The sequence below is a fragment of the Anomaloglossus baeobatrachus genome, chromosome 12, assembly GCF_048569485.1.
Source record: "Anomaloglossus baeobatrachus isolate aAnoBae1 chromosome 12, aAnoBae1.hap1, whole genome shotgun sequence".
NCBI lineage: Eukaryota > Metazoa > Chordata > Amphibia > Anura > Aromobatidae > Anomaloglossus > Anomaloglossus baeobatrachus.
Window position 1 is genome coordinate 102,471,123 of NC_134364.1, and position 14,880 is coordinate 102,486,002.

The window sequence follows — 14,880 nt, forward strand, 5'->3', positions numbered from 1 at the left end:
GCGCCGTTTGGGTAGGCAAGATCTCAATCTCTGACATAAGAAGAAATAATTCCTTCTTTCCACCTGCCCAAAAAACACATTTCCACCATTCACTGCCGAGTAAATCTAGGGAAGACTGCCAGTGTGGGATTAACCTCTCCAGGCCCATGAATGCCTTTTGCTGTCTGACTAAAAGCCTTCGCTAGGAGAAAGCTGTATCGAGCCGCGCACATGTGGTGAGTGCTTAGTTCTGCCAGATGTTCCCCCCCTCTCAACCGAAATGTGCTCCCTCCACCCCCTACTCATTCCCAGGCCGTCCAGCATAACTGAGTAATGAGCAGGGTGTGCGTGATATATTATAGAGCCTAGATTCCTGTTTAAGCAATACGGCCAGATATACCATTACGTTGTTACAGACATATTCTGAAAATAGGAAAGTATGGAAGAGTTGAGACAAGACCATCCCAAGTGCCGAAGATGGCTCTATAGTCTTAAAGACATATATGGTATATTACAGTTGAATTGATAACTAGATTTGGCCAGTCATAAACCCAACCCGACATTTTGTTTTTCCAGCTCATTTGCCACAAATTTTTCACCACTGCCTCAATATTTGAGACACAATTCTCAAGGCTCAAAATTAGGGACATCCCAGGTAGGAGGCAGCTGGGTTTTTGTAAAGTAAGGTGGGTCAAGGCTTAAACTGACTTACGAAAACATTGGGACTCTTGTATTTGTTTCACATGTGACCCCCTTATAGCGAGTGCCAATACCCCTCTCATTGCCATCAGGTTCCTCCACCGTTTCTTAGGCACTCGATTTTGGTTCCATTTGGCTCAAACTCCCAAGATATAACACAGGGTTCTGGCCACAGGGGTCATAATGTGGTGAAACGTCTCTTGCCGAGGATCAGGAGAAGCCATCTCTGCCCTCTCTCAACGGTTCTGTTCCATTTTCTAGTCCATTTCTCCAATTTAAGAGAGCGTGACAACTTCTCTGTTTTGGACTCTATTTGTCCTTCCCGAAACCTCTGTCTCTAAGTGTTTGTAAATTACAGACTGTGTCCTAATTATTTTTTTTTTTAGGTGTGTGCATGTCATGCTAGGTATGGGGAAGTATCAAGTGCACGACAATAGGGAAGGGAAACCCTGTGTCTAGGGAGAACGAAAATGGTGACCCCTGATCAAATTTACAACCGGTCCCTGGGGTCCTTCACCACCCTAGATAGGTTCCGTACCTATGTGCCGAGCCAGATACCTGACCCTAGGTATCCTTAGTGCTGGACCCTAAATAGGGAACGGGTGGGATGAGCTCTTCGTCAACCCCACTTAACAACTATGGAAGACACAAGAAGGACACACAGGAGGAAAAGCATGAACTATTTATCATAAGATGACTGAGGTAGAAGTTCAGCAGAGCTCTCAGCAATGATACCACAGAGGACTACAAGCCACCTGCTTGCAACCTCGGCTTGAAAAAACTTAAAATATCACCAGCACCAGTCCAAAGGAAGGAAGGGGTATTTAAGCACTAGGGGAATACTGACAATCAACAGCCGGGTGGAAGTTGAGCTCCTGCTGGGTCCTAAAGGGAGAGATGAATCCAGCAGGAAAGCTACCCATACCAATGAATACTGACAGCAGGAACAATGGAAAGTCAGGGAGCATTCTGCGCATCCAAATGGTGTGACCTTCTATGGCCAGAAACCACATGACTGCCTATCATCACCCGTTATACACCCATGACAGTGCCCACAATAATTTCAGACTGGAAACATAGCAGAAAACCATGGGGCCCCAGGTGGCACCGTTACCTCTGCACCTCTTTCTGTTGCATCCCTTTTCACACTATCATGTCCAATGCTTTCTAGAAGGCAACGAGTGCATTTGGGTTTACCAATTCTTTTGGGGGCCATTTGTCTATATTAAGCGTAGTCTCTTCTGCAAGGGCGGCTACTAGATAAAGTTCACAGTAATTAAACAATTGCTCTGCTCGTTACCTCCCTATTCTGCAGGGTCTTTTTGTTGTTTTTTTTTTTTGCAGAGTGCAAGAAACTAAAATACCCCCCAAAACACAATAGGGATGAGTCCGGCATGATCTCAGCAGCTCTACTAGTACAAGAGCCAGATGAACACCCAGCACCATTAACCCCGTGACTCCTAATAAAACTATTCTCAATTCTTTCTCTAAAACTTAATTTTTAATTAGCCATTATGTGGCTTTTAGTCTTTTTTTGTGGCAAAATTTGGACATTATTAATAAAAGGCTCTAATTACCTAGATCAGTATTGCGTTAGATCCCCCAAGTCGTACATCATCTCCGAACATAGACAGCAACAGATTTGCTTAACCACCCACCTTTTTATAAATAATCAGGGATTTTCATTTTCACGGCTGTATATATCATAAAGGTTGGCCGTGGAGACCCCAGAAATATATATCCACTCAATTTATATTATTTATGGCATTTTTACACCTAATGTAAATGTTGCTTAAGGGAGGCCAAGAAAAAAGAAGTAATGAAAAATGTCTCCAGACTGAGAGCCAAGTGTTGTTAATCATTGCTCGGTGCTTATATAGGGCCTATCGGGATTACACAGAAGTCACATTCCTATGACGTAAACGCATCTCGGTGACAAGGTGTTCATGATCGCCGGCCGGCTGTCTGTCAGATGTAAAGATTTTCATTTTTACAGATGCTTGGAAGGCAGAAACATCAAGTAGAATGTTAGCATTTATGGATGACCAGTCGTTTGCATAACTATGCATTTTCACTTGGTGTAAATACCGCTGTTCTCCTGAATCCGGCGATGTTTTTCTTTTTTTCCTGAGCTTCTCCGTTCCCGAGATATGACCTCTTCTTCTTTTTATGTAAATCGTTTTAGTCAACTAGGCATGGTCTTCAAGATGACACCCACAGAGTAGTTGAGAATCACGCCCTATTGACCAACAAGACTAGATTTATATACCGGGAAGAGTTGGCCATATCTCAGGAATGGAGAGGCGCAAGAAGAAAAGAAAAACATTGCCGGATTCAGGAAAACAGTGGCATATACACTGGGGAGAAAAAAAATATTTATCGGAAGTAACAGGTTCACTTCAAAGGGAACTTTGATTAAGAATTGTGCCCTGAATATATAAAGGATACTCGAGAAACCATGTTCTCCTGGAAGATGACAATAGGACTTTGTATGATCACTACTACCAGTATCTCCACTGCTTGGTATGAAGAAGGTTAGTTGCTAATGTCCTTACCGGCGACAACTAATGTAAATGGAGACCTTACATTCGCCCCTCCCTCCCTAAGGAATAAATCCTTGTAAACTCAAAAGACCCCTCTGTATGAGTTTGGGATCCATTGTTGTTTCAGAGTACTTCCCAACTGGAAGGTCCTTGGGTGGACCAGTCTTCCAGGATTGATTACTCCTCTCAGAATAGATAGAGAGGAGTAAGAAAGAAGTCCTTCATTGAGGAACAAATCCATGGCTTATATAAGATTGTGCAGTATCTAAAGGCCACAATAGATATTACATTCTGTTGGCCAAAGGATCGGACAGCAGCCAGCTTGACCGACTCTCCCCTACAAGTGAACACTCCTGTGTTTACTATGAGAAATCCTCCGGCTGGCTTGTTCGCCGGTGGCTTTTCTCTGGGAGAATACTTCGAATGGAAATATGAAATTTTACACGCCCGTAATTACCAAACTCTGGCACCCACATATACATTAGAATATCGGCTAAACCCAAAATGTCGGCAAGTTTGGCCAACGTTAGTCTAATGTTTACAAGGGTGTTAAGAGGACCTCTATGGACTTGTAGGAAATAGGACTTCAGTCTTTAAAGTACCACCTCGCATGGAAGTCTCTTAGAGGTTCCTCTGTAGGTTTTTGTTATTCTTGTCCACGCAACTGTGGATGGGGAAGAAGAACAACTAGAAGAGCACAAAACCTGACTGGGCACTTTTTCTTATTTTACCCAAATAGATATTTTACAGTAAATAATTTATCTTGGTCCAGTTTATACGGTGAGTAACAAAACGTAAGAGATACCTCATCACAAATTCTCGAAAGCTGAAGAGTCACATTGATGTGAACTCCATAACCATGGCACCCCGGTGCATTATGAAATGGATGCACAAGTCCGGTTTGTTGCTTCATGACTAGATCAGCTGTTCCTTATCCTTATACTGGAGTCAGCCTGTTGTGAGGCAAGATAAAATACTGTAAAACACAGAATGACCTTGTTGGGACAGATATGTGGTCCAGGATACAAACCACCACGGCCAGATGTCTCCCAGCTGTGCGGGGCTCCATGCTTGCCAGGCAGTGACTACAGAGACTTCTGCTTTCAATCTGGACTCCGAAGAGAGAATCCTATCTACACAAGAAGGTAGGGAGGTCTCACATAGCAAAGAGCAATCCTCATCTCTGGGGCTCTAATCCTCACATATTTATTAACATCATTATTCCTTGATGAAGACAGGAGGGAACAGGCTGAATGTAACTAAAAAAGTGTTTTGATATATTTGTGACCTCAACCAGTTGCTTTTTTAATGTACTCACACCTCGGAATATTGTAAAGTCATCAGTGATCTCAGTTTTTGACTAACAGATGTGCTGCTTGTGTTTCCAAGAAAGTTTTCAAGCAGATCATTTCTCTTTTTTCTTAAGTGAGGTGACAAACAATAGCTCCGACTGGGGTTGTCCACCATCTTGTTTTGGCTTAGGCTACTTTCACACTTGCGTTTTTTTCCTTCAGTGACAATCCGCCCTTTTGAAAAACAGCGGAATCCATTAACGGATTCCGCTGTTTCTCATAGACTTGTATGGATGACAGATTGTGCCAAAAGTACCTGCGTTGCTTCCGCTGGCCGACACTGCGTTGCTTCCGCCGGGCGGAAGGAACGCAGCGTGTAACGTTTTTTGAGCAGCGGAATCCTTTATTTTTTCACTGCGCATGCTCATCTTTTTTTTTTTTTTTTAAATCACAGAAACTTTTTATTTTGTCTCTCGGTGGCTGAACGATCAGCTTTTGAGAGCGCTCAGCTGAGCTCCCGGCAGCCGGCCTTTGAAAGCGCTCAGCTGATCGCGCGGCAGCCGGCTTTTGAGAGCGCTCAGCTGATCGCGCGGCAGCCGGCTTTTGAGAGCGCTCAGCTGAGCGCCCGGCAGCCGGGTGATGAGCTGATCGTTCACAATAGTCTGCCGCCGGTAAAACTGTAAGAAAAAAAAAAAGAAAAAAAAAAGCTTTCCGTTGTTTTGTACGATCCGTTGCATCCGTTGTGCCATTATATGCAAACATCCGTTGTATCCATCACACAACGCAATGCAACAGATGCCGTTCAACGCAAGTGTGAAACTAGCCATGTTTGCAAGATTCCAGGCTCCTTAATGTCCAGATATTCAATTTTCCTGAAGGAACTGGTTCCAGCATGATTAGGGTTGAAATTATCTATTGAAGCTTCTGAGATCAATCGGGGGAGCATCATCAGTGAAGATCAATGAACTAGAACTTTACTGACTTCCCAACTAAAGAAACGATGAAGTTTCTGAGATAAGTCTGTGGAGCTTCATCAGCATAGGTCAATGAGCTAGGACTTTACTGATTTCCCACCTAGCGGATCCATGAATATTTATTTATCTATGGGAATGTATGTGGTTTCAAAATACTGTCTTTTTTTTTTTTAGAAACTTACCATCAGAGCTCTAAGAAGGTTCAGCCTTTCTTGGACTTTGGAGGCTGTCTCAAAAAATGCCATGCTCTGTATTTCCAAGAAGCTAGACCAATTGGTTAATCCACCATAGTCTGGAATTAAATTATCTGTTAAAGTAGTTTCTGAGCTTAATCGGGAGAGCTTCAACTGTGTAGGTCAATGAACTAGCACCTTACTGATTTCCAAAATATGTGGCTTCTAAACAACCACAATAGGTTTATTCTTTTTTAGAATCTTACCTTTTGATCATTGAAATACCTTAACTTTTGGCAGTCAACATGGCACCATCAGAGATCCAAGAAGAGTCAGCCATTCTTACACTTTGGAGGAGGTCTCAACAAATGTCGTGCTTTTAGGTCCAAGAAGCTAGACTACTTAGTTGACCAACTATGGGCAGGAATTAAATTATCACTTAAAGCAGCTTCTGGGCTCAATCGGGGGAGCTTCAAAGTGTAGCTCAATGAACTAGGACCGTATGGATTTCCCAACTAGAGGAGCTATGAATATTTATCTTTTTGGAACATGTGATTTATGTGATTTCTGAACAGCTTCAATTGGTTTTGTTTTATTTTTAGAATCTCACCTTTGGATCATTGAAATGTTTCAACATTTGGCAGTCAACATGGCACCGTCAGAGCTCCAAGAAGAGTCAGCCATTCTTACACTGCGGAGGCCATCTCAAATAATGCCATGCTTTTAGGTCCAAGAAGCTAGACTACTTGGTTGACCCACCATGGTCTGAATGATATTATCCTTTAAAGTAGCTCCTGAGCTCAATCGGGGGAGCTTCATCAGTGTAGGTCAAAGAACTTGGATCTTTTAGATTCCAAACTACAGTAGAGGAACCATGAATATTTATCTTTTTGGGACAAATTTGTTTTTTTTTTATATTTGTCAATCAACATCGCACCATCAGAGCTCCAAGCTCCAAGAAGAGTCAGCCTTTCTTAGACTTTGAAGGCTGTTTCAAAAAGTAGGTCGAAGAAGGTAGACCACTTGGTTGACCCACCATGGTTTCTGATTCAATGATGCCGCTGATGAACTTCTCAGACAGCTTAGAGGACCAACTTTGGTAGTGGTCTTTGACTCATTGCCTCCCAAAAGGGTAAAGCCCTTCAATACAGCATTTTTTGGAGTAATCGTTGTTGGAGTTAATAATTTTGGGCACCAGATCAAAGATATAGATCCTTGCAATAAGAGAGTGATTTTTCTCTTTTTCCTCATGGTCTACACGATTCTGCGATTTTGTGAACTCCACCTAAAGGACACTAAAGTTCAAGAATCCATGTCCCAGCCCCGCAGATGTTCAGAGCATTTTAAGGGTTTTCTGCTTTCTTTGTATGTGAGGAAATCCAAGCGTTAAATACCATTTGAAGCAAAACATATGGTGTCAAACATGTTTACCGAAGAGGCCATCACCGGTCACTTATTAAATAACGCGCTTGACATGAGAATATGACTAACGCCTCATCTACGCCAAGTATTACGTCAGTGCAAAACGCTTCTGAGTGATAAGACAAGATGGATCCACGATGGCTGAGAAGGTGCCATGATATGAGCCTCTTCCTCAGTGGACTCAAGGACACTTGACGTATTTCTTTAGCCGTTGGCCAAAAGAGTTCTTCACCACTAATAAGTAAATCGACTATCACGGAGGCTGGAATATATTCAAATTGCTAATTATCGTTAAGGATTTAGGTTTTTCCAGCAGCTGTATTGGCAGGTAGTGTCTTCCAAGTGTCCTCCACATCTGTCAGGTGCTATTTCAGCTACATTTATTGGATGAAAGGTAAAAAAAACAGGATGTTTTGTTGGGTTTTGTTGTGGTAACCTAAATCCTACAATTATCATTTCAGTTAGTTTCGTCTTGGAAATGAAGTTTTTATTTGAAGAGTAATTTCATAGACACAATCCCATCTAGTTCAGCCTATAATCTAACATTGTAATCCGAAAGACGCAGATTCTCTGTAATCCAATTCCTTCCCAAATCTACTTACAATCAGAGTGGTTCCCCAGTTCAGAACCTAGTACCCAAAACCTGTGACATTATATTTATCAAGAAAGACTTCCAGGCCCTTTACAAACTTGTTTACAGTAAATAATCTAAAGTCTCACTGCTTATACAGTAAAGAATCTATAGTCTCACTGTTCATACATGTTACGCCCGGGTGGTGGATCCTCTGGACCGTGCACCGGACTCCCCTAGTGGAGCAACTCAGAGTTAACCCCTATACAAGGACTGTCCGGTCACCCCACCAGAGGGCCTGAATGCACGGTTGCCGGAGCATAAAGCGGTACAAGAGCAGAGTCCAACCGGTAGAGAAGGTAGAGGTTGCCGGGTAAAGCCGAGGTCAGGGGATGGGTTCAGACTGGAGCAGATGGTAAAGTCACAGCAGACAATCCCCGGAGGACCACTCGGACAGGTTGCGATCAGGACCCAGTATGCTTTGACAGGACAGACCCCACAGAACCTCTTGGACAGGTTGTCAGCAGGTCCAGGTGTAGCTTTGGTAAGACTGGTTCCCGCAAGACCTCTTGGACAGGTTGTAGACAGGACCAGGTGTAGCTTTGGTAAGACTGGTTCCCGCAGGATCTCTCGGACAGGTTGTAGACAGGACCAGGTGTAGCTTTGGTAAGACTGGTTCCCGCAGGATCTCTCGGACAGGTTGTAGACAGGACCAGGTGTAGCTTTGGTAAGACTGGTTCCCGCAGGATCTCTCGGACAGGTTGTAGACAGGACCAGGTGTAGCTTTGGCAAGACTGGTTCTGTGGAAGATACAATGTTAGAACGAGAGACAGCAAGAGGTACCTGGACTCCTGGCTAGAGAACTTGTAGAACAGGTGACGCCCTCAAGGCAGGAAGCTCCTTAAATACTCTAGTCCTGATTTAGGCAATATCCTGTCTCAGGAGTGCTGGCCCTTTAAGAGGAGGTCAATGACCGCGCACGCCCTAATGCGCATGCGCAATGTCCGAGTGCTGGAGGCCAGAGCAAAGAGCGGTGTCAAGGAAGCAGGGGAGTCAGGCAAGGTATCCAGGGTCGCAGGGGAGCGCAGGGAACGGGAGACAGGAAGCCTGGAGGGTGCCGAGGAGGACGTGTGGCTGAGGGCAGGTGATCCAGGGACCGGGGCGGTGTGTGAGGAACGGCATCGGGACCCGGGGAGCGTAACAATACAGTATGAAATCTAAAGTATCACTACTTATACAGTAAAGAATCTATAGTCTTACTGATCATACAGTGAATGATTTAAAGTCTCACTGCTTGTACGGTAAAGAATCTATAGTCTCACTGCTCGAACAGTAAAGAATCTAGTCTCATTGCTTGTATAATAACCCATCATCTTACTGCTATTATAGTAAAGAATCTATAGCTTCACTGCTTAAACAGTAAAGAATCTATAGCCTCAGTGCTGATACAGTAAAGAATCTAACTGGTCACACAATAATCTATAGTCTTACTGTTAATACAGTAAAGAATCTAGTGTCACTGCTCAGACAGTGGAGAATCTATAGTATCAGTGCTTGAACAGTAAAGAATCTATAGTCTCAGTGCTTGTATAATAAAGAATATATTGTCTCACTGCTGGTGCAATAAAGAGTGAGTCTATAGGTTTAGTGCCCATACAGTAAATAATAGTGTTATTCATAATTAAAGAATCTACAGACTTACTACTTGTACAGTAATCTATAGTCTCTGCTCATACCGTAAAGATGCTATAGTCTCAGTGCTCATACAGTAAAGAATCTATAGTCTGATTACTCATACAGTAAAGAATCTTTATATTCACTGTACCAGCAGTGAGAAATTGTCCCACTGCTCATACAGTAAAGAATAAATATGCTTGAAGAGTAAAGAATCAATAGTCTAACTGCTGGTACAGAAAAAAAAACAATAGTATCCCTGCTAGTACAGTAAAGAATCTACGGTCTCACTACTCAAACAGTAAAGAATATATAGTCTCAATGCTGGTGAAGTAAAGAATCTATCATTGTAATGCTGGTACAGGAAAGAATCTATAGTGTGACTACTTGTACAGTAAGTAGTCTCACTGCTCGTGCAGTAATAAATCTATAAGCTCACTTGTGGTACAGTAAATAATCCATAGCCTCATTGCTGGTAGAGTAAAGAATCAATAGTGTATGCTGGTATAGTAAAGAATGTATAGTCTCACTGCTCAAACAGTAAAGAATACATAGTTCACTGCTGGTACAGTGAAATATATAGTGTCATTGCTGGTACAGTAAAGAATCTATAGTCTCACTACTCGTACATTAAATATATAGTCTTACTGCTCTTACAGTAAAGAATATATAGCCTTAAAGTAAATAATCAATAGTGTACTTGAGGAGTAAAGAATTAATAGTCACACTGGTCAGACAGCTAAGAATAAATAGTCTCACTGTTGGTACAATAATATATAGTCTTACTGCTTGAATAGTAAAGAATCAATAGTCTAATTACTGGCACAATAATCTATAGCCTTAATGCTAGTACAGTAAAGAATTTATAGTCTCACTGCGCAAACAGTGAAAACTCTGCATCTGTAACGATGATTAAATCTTCTTCCCGCCATGTGTAGAAAATACCCCAATGTCTTTTTTGCAGTCCTCAATGTAAAAAGATGATTAGAAGATTCCTGTCATATATTTAGTCTGGGTTTGATAACCAGTCGTGGTGCTGCAGGCCGCACAGTCCTTTAATAATGTTGGTTGCTCTAGTTCAGCTGCGTTCTTCGTACACAGACCCCATAATATGTCCGCTACATCTGGACCTACCATGGGTTTATGTGAGACATCACTTTGGAGGTTCAGACTTTGAGGTCATATTACGTATGGTAAAATATGCGTCTGAATAAGACCTTGGCATCTGTGGACATTTCACTGCCAACTCTCATGGACAATGTGGTGGCTTCCAATAATGGTGGTCACTCAGCTATCGAAACCCATCGAGAGGAACATGAAAACACAGAGTAAACGCCTCGGTTTGGTAAATATATCATATCCTTTCCTTTTGTTTGCAGTGAGTGGAAATCAGAGGTGCGCCCTAAACTGTAGACCTATTGGCTACCGCTTCTACGTCCGTCACACCGAGAAGGTCCAAGATGGAACCCCCTGTGAAGTTGGCTCTCAGGATTTTTGTGTTGATGGGCAATGTCTGGTAAGTACGAGGACTTTTTTTAATTCATTTTTAGGTCCCATGAGTCAGGTCTTCACTCTTGGATTCATAAGTGGCCTCTAGTTTTCTTAACAATCTGTCAAAGTTTGAAGAATCAAAGATGGTTGGCTAATTTTTCAGCATGTATGTCTTACTTATGACCTGTGGTTGATAAATTTGAGGGGTAACCAAATACCAGCTACTGTAAAATGCCTTCTCGTTTTTCAATGCCAACCTGTTACTTGACAAGAGGTGAAATCCAGACATCCAGTCTGGAGGTTCTTGAGATGATTCATGTTACAATGTGTACATCGGCACATTAAACAGGATGTTTGCGAGACCGGATTAACTATGAGAGATGTGAAGAAACTTCGATTGTGTCATGGAGACCTCAAGCCTTCATAAGTAGGTCAAAGTACACAAATTAGTAATACGTTGCTCAACCATGAAAAGTAGGCCACAAAGAACACATTCTGCCTTATTATGACCTTGGTCCTTTAGTAGAAGACTTCTCGATGAGTTAGTCATGATGGTTAACCATGTACCTAAAGTCGAATCACGCTTTACTTGATTCAGCCATACTATTTTTCCTTAATTTCAGGTATATTTTGGGTCAACAGGCCACCAAGGATATTGACCTCTGACTTTTCTTCACGTCCGTTTTCTATTGAAGGTAGACACTTAGATCTAACACTCATACAGCTAAATCAGATTTCTTGCTTTGCACTGAGGAGGGACAACATCCCAAAACATGTGTCTGAAATTAAAGATTCTGGTTTGATAAGGCTCTTTAAAGGGTCGATATTGACTTTAAGGAATGCTACTTCCAAAAGGTACCAATAAAAATATGGTGGGATCTCCAGGCTGCTGTGAAAGTTAAAGCTGGACTAATGCACTTGAAAGTAGAAAACAATTTGGTTTTAATTTATGCGTTTCGAAGGGCTCATCACTTCTGGAAACAACCAAAATGGTTACACCTTTGCCCACCAGTGTAATTGGAGGGGAAGTGTCACACCAGAGTATACAGATCCTCAGCTTGCAGCGCAACACAAGGGTGACAACGGGGATCATATTGAAGGAAGGCCCTGGGGAGAGGGGATACCTACTGCAACTCACCTGAGTCTATATCCTAAAATCCCTAACGTTCCTTTATGGGTCCTTCCCTCCCATTGCCTTCACATGCCTATGTGTCGCCCGCCCACAGCGTCCACTCCACCTTCTGGGACGCCATGGGGGCTTCACTTTGATTACCGCTGGCAACAGGTAGGTCAGGTTATTTACTTCTGAGTCGTGACGCCATTTTCGGTTTGCGGTCAGGGTGAGGAATGACCGCCACTGCAGTTTAAGGAGCGTCTGGGGTTGATGGGATCTGCAGTTGGATGGTGTGGCCTCCCGAGAGTGAGGCTGGCCCCAGGGACTCGGGTGTATGTGTGTGGAACCACAGGTCGCAGAATAACTCAGTCTCAGTCAGAAATGTCTTTCAACTTGTTTACTCACTTTCTGGTGGTGTGGTGAGGTCACCCGGGCGATACTGAGATGAACCAGGTGGAAACAGGTATCCATCAGGCTGTAATAAGGGTAACCGCTGACTCGCCTTCCTAGCACTTCTTGTTTCGGACAACCCCTGACTTAAAGTATTGTGGGATTCATCCAGGGAAGTCGCAACTGCCTTTTCTCCCCTTTCTGGCCCGTTTGCTGGCAGCCTGGACCAAGGTAGATGGCTCCAGGCTGAATCCTCCTTATGTGCCCCCTCGTTGCTGCTGATGTTCGGACTCTGTGTTGGTCGGTGAGGATCCTCTAGTCCCTCCACCTGCAGGTTTAGCAGACCACTAAATGGATGTCTGGCTCTAGGGACCTGTACCCCATGCGTGCTTGGCTACCAAGAGTCCCCGTACTCGAATGCCTGTCCTCTCTCTTCATGTGTCTTTCAGGCTGACCCTGTGGCAACCGTCTTCCCCGCCAACGGCTACCACACATGCAGGGTCTGACTAGTGTGTCCGCTCTCGTGCGTCTCCACTTCAGACTCGGCTTGCTCCCCTCCTACTCCTTCTCTGACTGCCCCTGCAACCTAGCTTCCCGCCTCTCTACCGCACCCCTTGATTGAATGTGGAGGCGACGCCCCCTCCTGGGTCTGCCCAGGGGTCCCCTCAATGGTGTGTGTATGAGACCTGGTTGCTATGTGTTTGTGCGTACACACCCTATCTCAGCCTTTTGGATTACCTGTTTACACTCACCCAGCATGGGTGCAGTACTCAGTGGTGCCTGACCAGGTCAGGGGCGCCACACCTGGGTCCTTGGTTGTCCTGAACTCACCCTGGCTGGTGAGAAGGCTGACAAGAGCACTAGTCTCACCACTATAATAATCTAACACAAGGTAAGGTAGTCAGGAAAGGAAAAAGACACAAAAAGGAAAACAATCCAAGTTTCATCAATAGTCAGGATTCCTCAGCTTCTTCCAGAGACAGGCTCCTTCCAAAGTGGTCAGCTTAAAAAGGACATTCACCATCAGATGGTAAGACATGTGACTTTTTATAGTGAAGGGGAGTGGTCACAAAAGAGCTGCACCTGAGACTAAGGCTACAAAGGGCAGCCAGATAGGAAAGAGTCCTTAACCTCTAGAGCACTAAAAGAAAGTAGATTTCACTCAAATACAAGTATTGGATCTTCGAGCAATAAGGAGTTGTGACCTCAAACTCGCCAGAGGTCTCCCCAGAATGGGATGCACCCATGACAGGAAGAAAGTTGAAAAAATAATACACTCACCCCTCACTTGTACTGGAAGTTTCCTGCCCGGTCCTCTGCTCGCGTGTGATCGACTCTGATAAGTCCCATGCATAACATTAACCACTATGACTTGGGTTGCGCCCCATGTGATTGCGGTACAAATCCTAGACATCATTGATATATTCGGGGACCAATCAGCATTGGACATATGTAAACCATAATAGTCAACATCGTAGAATCAAGCAGGGAACTGTGAAGGTAGGGTGGGTGAAAGGAGAACAGCATTTTACCTCCCCCCTCCCGAAGAGTCCAGCACAATGGAAATCAGCTAGCCTCCATTATTTTTAATTTGAATAAGTCAAATCACTAAAATTTTGGACCTAAATTTATCGAAAATGTATGGCAAACTTTTAAGAAACTAAGTTTGATGGACTTCTACATTGAGGTTTATTATTGATGTCTGGATGAAGACAAGGGCAGACCTCCACTGTGGTGCTGCCCTTATATGTCCCGTAATTACTTTCCCAAGCCAATCGGTTATACCATAGCTAAACCAAACAGTAGTGAAGACTCATTATTCTTCTTATTTCGAGCACTTGGCTTGGAGAAGACGTGGCTTCTGTCCAGGTCCTGAGATGTGCATTTCATTATTCTGGACAACTTTCCGCTCTATTGTATCCCACCCCCAAGCCATAATTTCCAGAAGACAATGCCACATCATGCGTCCAAGAACACATCAATTCTGTCGTTGTCTTAAGCATCGCGACTTTCCAAATCACATGTTTAGTAAAATTCTCCGACAGATTTTCATTCCGGCTGTAACCTAAATCACATATTTAGCCTGAAAATTTGTCTTAATCCCGTTCAGTAAATAGTGAGCCCATGGGATTAACACTCTCTGATCTAGCGATATCATGAGTTATTTCATTTTTGGAAACACTTCACCCTAGTAAAGTATTAGAAGTCCAAAGGTTAGAAAAAGAGACAACGGTTGTAACGCTCATGGCCGGTGAAAGGACAGTGAGCGGGATTAGTGGCCCCACTCGACTAAAGGGGGGACCCGGGCTTACCCTTTAGTGGGAGGGGCTTAACTAAGCATCCAAGATGAGGCGGATGTGTAGCGCCCCTGAACACTTCAGGGCACTACAAGGTACTGCATCCTCCCCAAGGATGCAGGGCCTACCCCCAGGGACCTGGAAGACCAGTGCCGGTACCAGCAAAACACATTAAATCCCTGTTTTTCCCTCATCCCCATAGACTGGTGACAGACTAGAAGTGGACCCAATGGATGGCCACCCAGGGTTGGAGCCGATCCA

The 14,880-nt window shown here is 43.7% G+C and overlaps 1 protein-coding gene across 1 annotated transcript in view; it reads left to right on the forward strand.

The window, feature by feature from the left end:
- The window catches only part of ADAMTSL4 (ADAMTS like 4), a 189,411-nt gene that overhangs the window by 118,612 nt on the left and 55,919 nt on the right, over positions 1-14,880 (forward strand). The window contains exon 6 of the mRNA XM_075330945.1: positions 10,707-10,843. Within this exon, the coding sequence (XP_075187060.1) occupies positions 10,707-10,843 (137 nt within the window). The remainder of the gene's footprint in view (positions 1-10,706; positions 10,844-14,880) is intronic.